The sequence below is a fragment of the Haplochromis burtoni genome, unplaced genomic scaffold (assembly GCF_018398535.1).
Source record: "Haplochromis burtoni strain Fernald_Lab_line unplaced genomic scaffold, NCSU_Asbu1 Contig_1602, whole genome shotgun sequence".
NCBI lineage: Eukaryota > Metazoa > Chordata > Actinopteri > Cichliformes > Cichlidae > Haplochromis > Haplochromis burtoni.
In genome coordinates this window covers 20,628-32,969 of record NW_024583963.1, presented here as the reverse complement: position 1 = coordinate 32,969, position 12,342 = coordinate 20,628, and the positions used below count along the sequence as shown (strand labels likewise).

Here is a 12,342-nt window from a genome sequence, read left to right as displayed (position 1 = left end):
TGAATGATGTAGGAGTCCTGTGCAGTCCCACTGCCATCAGGTAGCAGCTCATAACTGGAGGATTTCTCTGATAGATCAGGAACAGCTTTATACCAGTAGAAGCTCCATCCTGCAGACGGATGTTCAACCTCACAGTTCAGAGTTACTGAGGCTCCAGGACTCAGCCATGATGGAGACACAGTGAGGACAGGACGGGGTTTATCTGTTAGGAAATTCTTGGAGTGATGATCAAATACATGCCAATCCATAAATACAATGCCTGTACGCTACATTTTTAGCATGTTAGCGCCATAAATTTGAACTATTATCTCATCACATAATTAATCAAAAATGACTGGGTGAATGGATTATGATTTTACTTACTGTGCGATACTATCAAATTTAAAGGAACACTCCACTCTGTTAAATGATCTTGTGCAATTTTGCTTCTGCCTCTACACTTGTAGTGACCATTGTTAGATGGAGAAGCAGAATCTACTCTGAGTTCACTTTGGTTTGATGGTTTATGTGAGCTTGTAGTTCTCCATTCATACTCCCACTCAGTGTCTCCTCCTTGGATCTCACAGCTGAGAGTGATCATTTCTCCACTGTATAATGTGGGCCAGTCGGGTTGCACTGTTACAACAGCACTGGCTGGCCCTATTCATTCAAACATTTAAATAAAAAACTATTTAAAGTAACCATCACTATTTTGAGTTTTGCAATCATATGAATACAGATCATGAAATTATTTATGATTGCTGAATCCAAACTCACTGGTTTTGTTAATTTGAACTTCTTGGCTTGCCTCTGTGTAGTAAGCTGGGTTTCCTCTTTTTGCTTTGCAACTGTAGAGTCCTTCCTGTGAGACACTGAGTTGTCCATCAAACGAGGAGAAATTCAGTAGGATATTATCTCTGTACCAGAAGTATATCCATCCAGATGATGATGATGATGGGTTCACAGAGCAGGTTAGGGTCACACTGCCCCCTACTGGAAGAGTTGTGTTGTCAGCGCTCAGTGTGGGCTTTGGTTTAGCTGCAGTTCAGTTTAGAAAAATAACATAAAAGTAAATGAGACTGAGTGAGATTAATATAAATAAATTGATATTTTCTCTTGTAAATTGTTAAACCATATAATGAGCCAAGACGACTGTGGAAACATTTCTGAACTGACAAAACTGTAAAAAGCTGGCACTAATGAATGTAAATATACACATAAATGAATAAGATTTATTTATTTTAGTTGATATATGAGTCGATGCACATTAAGCTAAACAAGTGTGATTTCAGTGACACCTGAATAATTAGATGTGGATAACAATCTTTTCATTATTTCACAAAAACCCATGTAGCACATGTTGCTCATGTGTCCACACTTTTTAACCAAAACCTGAAAACGTTATGGATTGATTACTAAATACAGTACACAAATATTAAATATTGAATTAACTACGGCATAATACAAATAATACACAATTTTGTAACAAATAATACTACAATTTTTTTACTAATAACACTATAATAATTTTCAACAAATGACTTCATTTTAAGCTTCTCCAACTTACATGATACAGTCAGTGTGATGATATCACTCCACTCTGAGAAGAAATAGTCCCTTCTGCCCCGGCAGCTGTATCCTCCACTGTCAGACTCAGTAGCTCTGATGATTCTGTATTCATTGGATGTTGGAGGTGTGTTTAACTTGGCTGCTCTCCATTCATACGTCCACTGAGCTCCTTCACCTCCCTGAATCTCACATCTGACAGTGACTGTCTCACCGCTGTATATCTGAGTCCAGGATGGCTGCAGGGTCACAGTGGGCTTACTGGGAACTGTTCACAGAAAAATATCCAGTTAGAGACAAATAACAGCCTACAATTCTGCTATTAATACAATGAGAGTAGAGAGACTGAAAAGAAGGAAAAAAACAGCTGATTCAAGGATATAAACTGCTTGTCAGATTGAATATGATCATCACACATATATAGACATCACAATATCACATAAACAACTTGTGTTTAAACTTTAAGGGTCTGTTTTTAGTAATGTGTTGTAATATTTATTTTGCCTAGATATTATGTTTGATCTGTAATCTGCATATAGTGGCTTCATAGTGTCATGGTTAACGCTGTCATTCACAGGGTTAGTACACTCCATTCAAGTCAATACTCTCCTAGTAAGGTTTGGGTGGCTGTGGCTCTACCTACTAACTGGAAGGTTGGTAGTTCAATCCCTGGCTGCTTCAGTATACATGTGTAGCAGGTTTGAAAAGGCTACATGTTTATTTTTGTAAGAAAACCAAATACCCCCTTATTTTTTGTTTATTGTTGTGACTTATTTTGACATTTGTAGAATGTTTAGCTTATTTTAGAGTTTAGAAATGTGTTATCATAGAATGTGGAACTATTGTAGAGACATAGACACTGCCCTTAATATAATAAAGGCCTCACTGTGTTGTGAACTTAGGAGTAGATTGTAGGAGACCTCTCCCCCACTGAGTGGAAATTCCCCAGAGGATGTTTTGGGGTGGGGGTCTCAACATTTATAACTGTGGTTTGGAAGGAAGAGGGGTTTTATGACCTCTAGGGAGTTACCTACACCCACAGTGTTTTAACTGTCATGCACACACATCCACACGCACACTCACTCATGTGCACACACATACACACGAGCACTCACATAGACACGAGGGAACGCGCACATGTAGACATTCATGTGCTCGTGCGCATAGACACAGACAGAGTTTGCAGCACACCGTGGGGGTTTTATGATGGGGTCCCGTCTATAAAACTGTGTTTCACAGACAAAAGGGTGAAGATTTTTGCAGAGGGACACCGGCCTCGTCTTCCCTTCTAGAAGTGCATGCTTACATGAAGATGAGTAAAAGATGAGTAAATGAAGATGAGTAAAGATGAATAAAGTTTTGTGAAAATGACTACTGAGTCAGGTGCCATCTCTGGATGCTCGAGGAATAAAAAGAACCGGGGTAAAACTGATTTCGCAACACATTGTTATGTGAAGTTATATTTCATTATGCCAGTAGATATCTATACTATTGCTAATATATATTGTAATATATCTATATCACTAAAGCACTTCTGGATGGATGCAAACTGCATTTCGTTGCCCTGTACCTGTGCATGTGCAATGACAATAAAGTTGAATTCTAATTCTATTCTATTCTATTCTAGATGGTGCTCTTGCACTGTGGTGGAACTACCAGAGAGACTCTAGCAATAAGCTCTGCGCATGTGCAGCTCAGAAATAAATGAGTTCCGGCCTGACCAAGACGCTAACTTCTGTGCCCGCTATTAATCCACAGGTACTGACAAACAAACTTTTATGTTACTGAACTGGTTCTAAATGTCATGTAAGTTGAGTAACAACTATTTGGCCATATTTTGGGATGATTGTGATGATGTTGTTTTGTGGTATTTTGTTGTAATGAGTATTAGTGTATCATCGGCATAATGCTATAATGCTACGTAGCACTATAAGTATATGCTATGACAGTGGCATTCTGCGACTTCAGAAAATGTGTTGTAGTGTTTGTTTTAGTATTAGCCAAGCAGTACTGAGTACATGTGTTAAGGGGAAAGCTTTTCGTTGGTGAAACAACATTTGCAGTCGTGTGCCGCCATATTGTGTTGCGTTCGGGGGACGCCATGTTCAAAAGTAATAGCGTATATGGCGCGAATGTGGGGAAAGGTTGTGTGCAGGTGAGATGGGTTATTTTGGTATGTTGTTATGCTTTAGACGTGAGTGTTTTGTTTAAGTTGTGAGTATGTAAAGTTATTTTTAATTAGTTTGTATTTATTTTGATTTTGAGAGAATGCTTTTTGTAACTTTATTTTTGTTGATGAAATCTGTTTTATGGGAAGAATGCATGGTCTGGTGTGATTTGTATTTTGTATATGTTGCAGAAATAAATGAGCAAGACGCTTACTTCGGTGTCCTCTCTACTAATCCACAGTTTGTTCATACTTGGCAACGCAATGCTCTCTAGCCTGTGTGCCGCTTGCTGCCGGTCCAGATTTCCCTAGGTCTGGTGCCGGTAACACATGCCAAATATCCTTGTTCCCTTTAGGTCGATTCACTCAGTATAACACATAAGTATGGGATATCATGCCCTCGCGTGTCCTGGCTGAAGAAACCTTTATTCACGCCTTTAAGGCAGATGACTTAAAGATGTGATGACACGGGCATGGCCCCGCCTGCACATACAACTACTGTCATCACAGTCATCCCTCAGTTCTTACGTTCTTCACCTTTCTGAGAACACTTCTGCTGAGTTAGGCTAGCTAGCTAGCTGCTGCTAGTTAGCTCCGTTGTCTGCCGACTTGAACTTAGCTTAACTGCCCCTGTTGGTGTTAGCCTCCATCGCGCAGTTGGTGTGTAGGCTGCCCGCGGAGTGCTAATTTCAAGTTTTCCTGTGCAGTTTTCCCGCTCTTGTTACGGTCATTTCAAGCTGGGTCATAACTTCACACACATGCCCGACCTTTTAACCAAATAGCTATTGCTACGGCTGCTCTGTCTGGACCTGAGGCAAGTGCACGGGAAGTCTGCCACACCCCCCACACCACAGCTCTTCAGTCGCCCTTTTATAGTTCACGTCCACTGCAGGAACCAGTTACATCAGGCCGTTCCTTAGGTCCACCAATCACAGCCGAGCCCCTGCACAGGTGAATTTGCATACACACATTAAGAAACAAATAATCCACCAACACACGAAAGCGTTTTGCTTTGCGTTTTGGAATGGACTCCAAACCGAAGCAATCAAAGCAGAAATCTTCTGTTCGCCCCTGTCCTCAGGGATGTGGTTTCTTTGCACGACAGCGACCAGCACGATGCCTGCCCTGACTGCCTGGGGATCATCCACGCTAGGAGAGCGCTGACAGAGCCCAAAGACTGTGCGTTTTGTCGCCAGCTCCGACACTTGACCCTGGAAAGACAGGTGACATTTGTGGAAAAAGTGCTGGGGTGCTCGGCTGTCGCATGGCATGACCCTCAGCTTTCCGAGTCCAGAGCCCCAGCTTTGTCCAGGTCTGAAGACGAGGATTATCCGGTTGATGTCCCTGCAATTACCTGGGCTGACCACATGGAATATGTTGACGGGTTAGCTGATGACGAGCCGGAACCATGCAGGAGCGCTGACGGGCTTCAGCTTGGGTTGAAGCCCGCCAGCGCTCCCCAGGAAGATGATGCCGTGCTGGACATCGGCCTGGACATCCATGGTTTGCTGGAGGATGAGCAGGAGAGCTCATTGTCGGCCCAATGTGTCGCCGCTGCTGCGCCAGTCGGCCACGATGATACCTCTCTTTTCTCCCTGTTTCGCCGTGCTGCTGAGAAGTTTCAGGTGGACTGGCCCTCTCCTCCGCCAGCTAAGAAGCCATTGCGGTTTGCGGCTTTTTTCCTCCCACCGGAGCCCGCAACGGCCAAAAACTGCCTTCCCATGTTCCCAGACTTTGTCTTCGAGCTAACAGCATCATGGGACAATGGCACTGACAGAGGCGAGACTGCTGGACACAGGCGCCACCGGGCCCTCTGACCACCACCAGTAGGCAAACATGGGGTTAATATCATGCCCAAGGATATTTGGCATGCAGCCAGGAGCCAGCCTGGGATCAAACCACCAACCTTCTGATTAGTGGCTGACCTGCTCTGCCACCTGAGCTACACCATTTAATAGTGGCTGAGAGTTGGGATCTATTTGGCAAGGTGCAAATAGATCTTTTTTCTTCCAGGGTAAATACTCACTGCTCCCTGTTCTTCTCCATAATCGACCACGATGCATCATTGGGCTTGGAAGCGCTAGCGCACCAATGGCCAGATGTGCTCCTGTATGCATTTCCCCCAGTGGAAATGATATCTCCAGTTCTAGAGTGTGTCGGCATTTCCTCTCTCTGATTCTAGTGGCCCCTTGGTGGCCCACAACGTCGTGGTATGCAGAGATAATCAGCCTGCTAGCAGCGAGTCCTTGGCAGCTTCCTCTCTGCAGGGACCTCCTCTCTCAGGCAGGAGGAGAAGTGGTTCATCTGCGCCCAGATCTGTGGCACCTTCATGCTTACCTGCTGAGAGGTTAAACTTGATTGCTAAGGGTTTGCCACCTAGTGTGATAGCGACAATTCAGAGCGCTAGGGCCTCATCTACTAGAGGCTTATACACAGCAAATTCAAAAGTGTTAAATGTTTTGGTGTTAATAGTCTTCTTGCAAAAGTAGAGTTAATTTTACTCTAAGTAGAGTCACATTCTTTTAATGTAACTCTGAGGTGTAAAATGATAGTAGTTAAAATCGAGTGTTAAAAATGAGTGTTTCTACTGTCAAATCTGGAGGTGTTACAATGGAAACATTAACTCTTGACCTCTTAACTCTGAACTCCTACAGGGGCTATGACACCAACAGAGTAAATTCACAGACTCCGCCCCCAGCACGGCTCCAATCGAAGCTGAAGTGAAGCCGTTTCAGAACATTTTGCTCTACATATTTGAGTTGTTTGCCATGCTTGGTAAGTCATTTTTTCAAAGATTGTTTCAATTATTTTATTAGCTTTTACTTCTGTGGCTCTTTGGAGTTGAGACAAAGCTGTGTGAAAGGCATTAGCCATGTTGCTCGCTGATAGCATAATATTCTGTTTTAGCTAGCTGAAAGGTATTGTTTGCGGGCAAATACCACAGCCTTGAAAAAAGCTTGCATGTGAATTTTCAGTCAAACCTTTGGTCAAATACACCTAAAACAATGTCTAGAATGTGAAATGTTGGTATAATGGTGCTACTTGAAGCCTGAAAACGATCGCCCATAAAAAAAAAGAGCAAACAGCAGTAGCAGACGTCCTGACTGGATTCTACGTTAGCATAGATCCCTCCAGAGTTTTGTGCACACGGTTTAGGTAAAAATGAAAAAGGTTGAGGTTTTACATTTAGTTCAGTATTACCTGTTGCCTGTGTCCTTGTCTTTTGGGAAAATACTTTACACAAGTAATGGCTCAAAGAGGATTCCTTTTTTTTTTTTACTGTGCTGCAATTGTTTACTGGATTATTTGTGCCATTAATTAGTGTCAACTAATTTTTATTCAATCTCCGCACAGGATATGCTTGTGAAGATGGAATATGGGGGAGAGCAGAAGTGCGTTGAAGTTCCACAAAGGGATGAATGAAGGACATGCATATTGTATTGAAGAAATAAGTGTGAGAATGCTGTTATTTGCATTTACCATGTCAGACCTTTTGATAAACAAAATTCTAATGAAAGTGAGAACATGTATACTGTTACATCTTTCAGAAAATGTTTTGAAATTGTGGTGCACAGTTCAGAATAAATGTTTTTCAAAAACCATTGCATCTTTTTAGTAAATGTTTATTTCCAAAAGAAATTTCTAGAAGTTCAGAACAGTAAAATTCCCGCTTTTTAGAATGAATTAGAAGATAACTCTTACGTAGTTAAACTAAAATACTCTTTGAGAGTTAATATATAAACTCTTAACACCAAGTGTTAAATTAGGTTTATTTAGCAGCTATATGTGCTTTTCATATTGGCTTTGACGGGGTGACACCAGGTGCACATCCCCTTGCCATAAGTTTTCTGAAAGGGGTTCGCCAGCTGAGACCCGTGCTTAAGTCCAGTGTCCCTGCTTGGGACTTGTCTTTGGTGCTGGAGGCCCTTTGTAGCTCCCCGTTTGAACCCATTGAGTCTGTGGATATGAAATTTCTTTCATATAAAACTGCATTACTGCATTAAGCGTATGGGTGATCTTCATGCGCTGTCTGTGCATCCCTTCTGCTCTCCTGATGGCCACAAGGTCGTATTGCGTCCAAATGCTGCGTATTTTCCCAAGATCTTGCCTGCATCTTATAGCTCAATGAAGTTTGAATTTCGGAGCTTTTGCTCCCCTCCTTTTGCATCTGAGGAGCAGAGGAGGATGCATTCTCTTTGTCCAGTGCGTGTGCTACACGCCTACATTGAGCACACTCAGAATGTGTGTTTATCTGACCAGCTGTTTGTCTGCTTCACTAATCCAAATAGAGGTAGAACTCTGTCTAAACAGAGACTGTCCCACTGGATTATAGCAGCTATCTCACTGGCATACGGCACCAAAGGTCTTGCTTTGCCCCAGGGGGAACAGCTCATTCCACCAGGGGGATGGCAACCTCATGGGCTCTTTTTAAAGGGGTGCCTGTAGCCGATATTTGTGCGGCAGCTAGTTGGGCGTCAACCGCACGCTGTTGTCCGGTTTTATCGGTTGGACGTTACAGCCCCTTCGGTGGCTTATACTGTCCTTTCTGCTGGGTCTACAGCTCACTAAGGATGTGGTGGTCCAATTCCGGTTCGTTGGCTCTGCGAGGCATGTATATATGTCCCATACTTATGTGTTGTACCGAATGACTCGACTGAAAGGGAACGAATAGTTATGTCTATAACTTCTGTTCCCTGAAGGAGAGGAACGAGGTACAACACAAGGTGTCCCCACTGAGCAGATTGGCTCGGTGAAGAGCGGTTATCGAACTGAGGGGTGACTGTGATGACAGCGGCTATATGTGCAGGCGGGGCCGTGCGCGTGTCATCACACGTCATCTGCCTTAAAGACGTGAATAAAGGTTTCTTCAGCCAGAACACGCAAGGGCGTGATATCCCATACTTACAGTATGTGATGTACCTCATTCCTCTCCTTCAGGGAACAGAAGTCATAGACATAACTATTTGATTCTAATCCCATTAGTGTGTGAGAATGTTAAATAAGCATAGAAAGAAGTTCTATAAGTTTTATGAATGATGATGTCGATGATTGTAGCCACGCTTCTAGGTCACATGTCTACAGAGACACAAACAACCAGTACAGAGGTTTGATCGCCCAGTCAGTGACTGCAGATGTACAGAAAATGTGCTGCTTGCATCTGAAGTCCATACGTAACATAAAAAACCGTTTTGTTTCAGTCATTAATTATTAAACTATTATTATTGTTATAACTGTCTCATTATTTGTCGGCTGCTGTTTTAAGGTCCCAGAACATGAATTTCTTCAAACCCCTCGCTGTGTTTCGCCCTCGTCACTGATCCTCAGTAATAATTACGTGAAAATCACGGGCCTCACTGAGCTGACTCTTCAGAGTATCTTCAGAATAATTCAAGAAAGGTTTCTGTGACAGTCTACAGCCATTGGTCGAGATGGCTTGTGAAATGAGCCTATCACTCTGTCCAAAAACTGATAACAATAACTGGAGCATCAGGGGCCAAATCACAAAACACATTTATGAATGACTGAGCCATACATTTAATTTCTGACTTATATTATTATTAACAAAATAATAACATTATCATTAAATATGATAACCTCAATAATGTTTGTTATAACTTTATGACAGTTTTATTAAATCACTTTGTGAAATATTTTTATATCATAATATTATCCCTCTCTGATCTCAAAGCTTTGGAGAATCCATGTTGTTTTATTTCATATGACATTTTTAAAGTCACCAGTTTCCTGAATGATGACTGGATCACTTTGTGCTATGAGTGCATTGGTATTTGCATTCTTTAGAGATCCTGATCACTTTGTCTGATCCAGCAGCTTCTGTGGACTTCACTGCAGATGAGGTTTCTCTGAACCACTCATATTTTAAGACAGCAGAGTACTTCACATCACATGTTTTGATGCAAATTTGTTGTAAAATGCAGCCACACAATTCAACACACTTAACATCTACAGAGGCTTTGCTTTGACAGCTTTTAATTAAAACACTAAATGAGGGAGTATGAAGGTAACAAACTCTATGCTGAGCTCAGAGCAGCCTTTGGTTACCTTATTTCATGTTGGTTTTCCTTGAAGGTGTCCTCTGTGTGTAGCTTCTGATAATTTTATAATTCCAAAAGGTCCCCTTATCCCTCCTTAAGCATTTTCCCCTGTGTCATTATTTGTTCTTGTTTCACAAGAAATTTGTGAGAGAAACCTTAGCATTGCTTCCTGTGACTGAATCTGTTTGGATCCACATACTGGCCTCTGGGCCCCTTAACAACTACACACACTGTTGATATTTTCAGATCAGAAAAACATGAAAAGAAAATCCACATGTATGAAGCCACAGCTCTTCAGTAAATATACAGTTTGTATCGTGGGTGTGTGTTTGAGTGCTCACACACTTAACATGGTTATATTAACATTTTAACCAATAATCTCAGTGAAATGTTTGGTTTATGATACAAAATATAACACAGACGAGCAAAACAGGAGGAGCTAAATATAAGTTAAGATCAACACATATGATATAAATGGAAGAGAAAACAATTTCTCACCTTCAGTGTTTCCATGGTTGACTGTACTGAGCACTAAAGTAATGAATGAAACATCACCAGACATTATACAACTGACAAAATCGTAATAAATAAATAAACTGAGGCTTTTTAAAGGTAAGTTTTCAGATGGCACAGTTATTGCTCATCACCAAATTTCTGTGTTTCTATTAGCTGTCAAACAGTCTGGAAACATGAAAAACACACTGTTAAAATTAAGTTTGTAAAATATGAAAGAATATCATTTTTCAGTGCAATCAACATAAAAACAATATTAATAAATTGTGAACAGTAAATGTAATGTTTGCAAACAGCAGCAGCATATCTAACAGGTTAAACATAGACGGTTGTATGCCGTGTTGAAGCTGCCGGTTAAACAGGTTAAAGTAGATACACTGTAATTGTCACCAGTAAGAAACATTTTCCTTCACCACTGCCATTCAAACAGTAAAGATGTTATTGTACTCACAGAATAAGCCCAGCAAACAGAGCAAAGAGTGCCCCATCCTCACGTCCATTATAAATGCAGAACAAAGAGAAGCTGCACTCAATGTAGATAAGACCAGAGTTTTTATTCAGCTCCTCCCTCCATCATCTCTCTGTGCCTTCTTCCTCATTACACCAACCTCAAACAGCTCCTGCAGCTTTGACCGCAGCAGTCATCTGACATGTTCACATTTCCTGTCCACTGCAAACATTTAAGCTAAACTAGATGCAACATACTGTGTGTGTGTGTGTGTGTGTGTGTGTGACACACTAAGGCCTTACCTCTGTTAAGGAAAACTCCACATAAGCATGGTAGAGCTAAAGCATTAGTATGTCTTTAGCTACAGACGATCACTGCAGAGGCACACAAAACATTCTCTGTATAATCAAAAGTGCAGGACATGTGTTGTATAATTGTTACAAAAAGGAGCTTTAAGTTTGGAAAACACATACACACAGCTGTTACAGGCAGCTCAGGCTTGTTTGGTGAGATAAGTTAGCTCTAAGCAGCAACATGTTACATTTCAAAGTGCAAAATAAACAAATTCGGGTTTTAGCTTTACATCACTCGTATGGAACATGTGCGATTTTTAAAACTTCCTAACCTAAAAAAAGGGAAAAAATCAGGTAAATGATGAGATAAAGGCAGGTAGTGTGTTTTACTCTTTGGCCTCTTCCAAATTTAAACACCGGTGGTGACGCAACACTAATTCCTAATTGGAAGGCGGTGCTCCCTTGTGGTGTGAAACAAAAATCTGAAAATTAAGGCCATGATTTAATAAAATTACATTTGTGTCAGGGTCCTGGGACTGGGCGACCCAGGATCCCTGGGCAGTCATGGACCTGTGTATTATTATGTATTTTTGGTGTCGTTTCCCCTTCTCTGTGCTGTGTTAGTCTGTGTCCCACTCATATGTTTAGGCGAGGTATGGGTGTGTATGTCTGCGGGTGTGCTTGGAGGATGGAGCTCGGCCACCTGCAGGCCTGAGGGGTGTGGCCCTGCGGAGGGACTGGCCACACCTGAAGCCACACACCTGCCGCTGATCAGGGCTCGTCGGGGGAGCTACTTAGGAGAGTCTTGGAGCTCCCACCGACGCGGGATCATTGCATGAGACTCCACGTTAGTCACCCTGTCTAGGTTTCGCCTTAAAGTGTATGCCTGCCATTCCTAAGTGTCCTGACAGCTGCCGCTATTGTTTCCCACAGGTGGAGCGTGGAAGGCTTGGGAGAGCAGCGAGCACCGGGGGATGCTGATATGGGAGCAGAGAGCACGAGGGAGACACGACACGGGAGTCTGGGGAATACACTGGGGTTTATTGTTACTTTCCATCACTGTAAATAAACGCACTGTTTATACACAGAGTACCGCGCCTGGGTCCTCCTTTTCCCCACATCCCCACGGTCTGCCAGCCAGACCGTGACAATTTGAAAGACTTACACAAAATTGAATCACATAACCACATAAATCACAATATAATTAACAATATAAAAGACCATAAAAGAAGCAATATAAAACAATAAAAAACAATATAAAAATAATGATAGGACAATTAGTTATTGTTTTAATTCTCTTAGACTATTAAATCAGAACAA

General features: G+C 41.9%; 1 protein-coding gene across 1 annotated transcript; it reads right to left on the bottom strand.

The window, feature by feature from the left end:
• Positions 1–5: 5 nt before the first annotated feature.
• LOC102303352 (high affinity immunoglobulin gamma Fc receptor I) lies at positions 6–11,141 on the bottom strand (the record flags this gene model as incomplete). Its single annotated transcript, XM_042217109.1, has 5 exons — positions 10,733–11,141; positions 10,267–10,299; positions 1,547–1,813; positions 757–1,017; positions 6–202 (listed from the first exon to the last, which is right to left on the bottom strand). Coding segments are annotated over exons 1-5 (807 nt in total), but the record flags the coding sequence as incomplete, so codon positions are not given.
• Between the last annotated feature and the right edge of the window lie 1,201 nt (positions 11,142–12,342).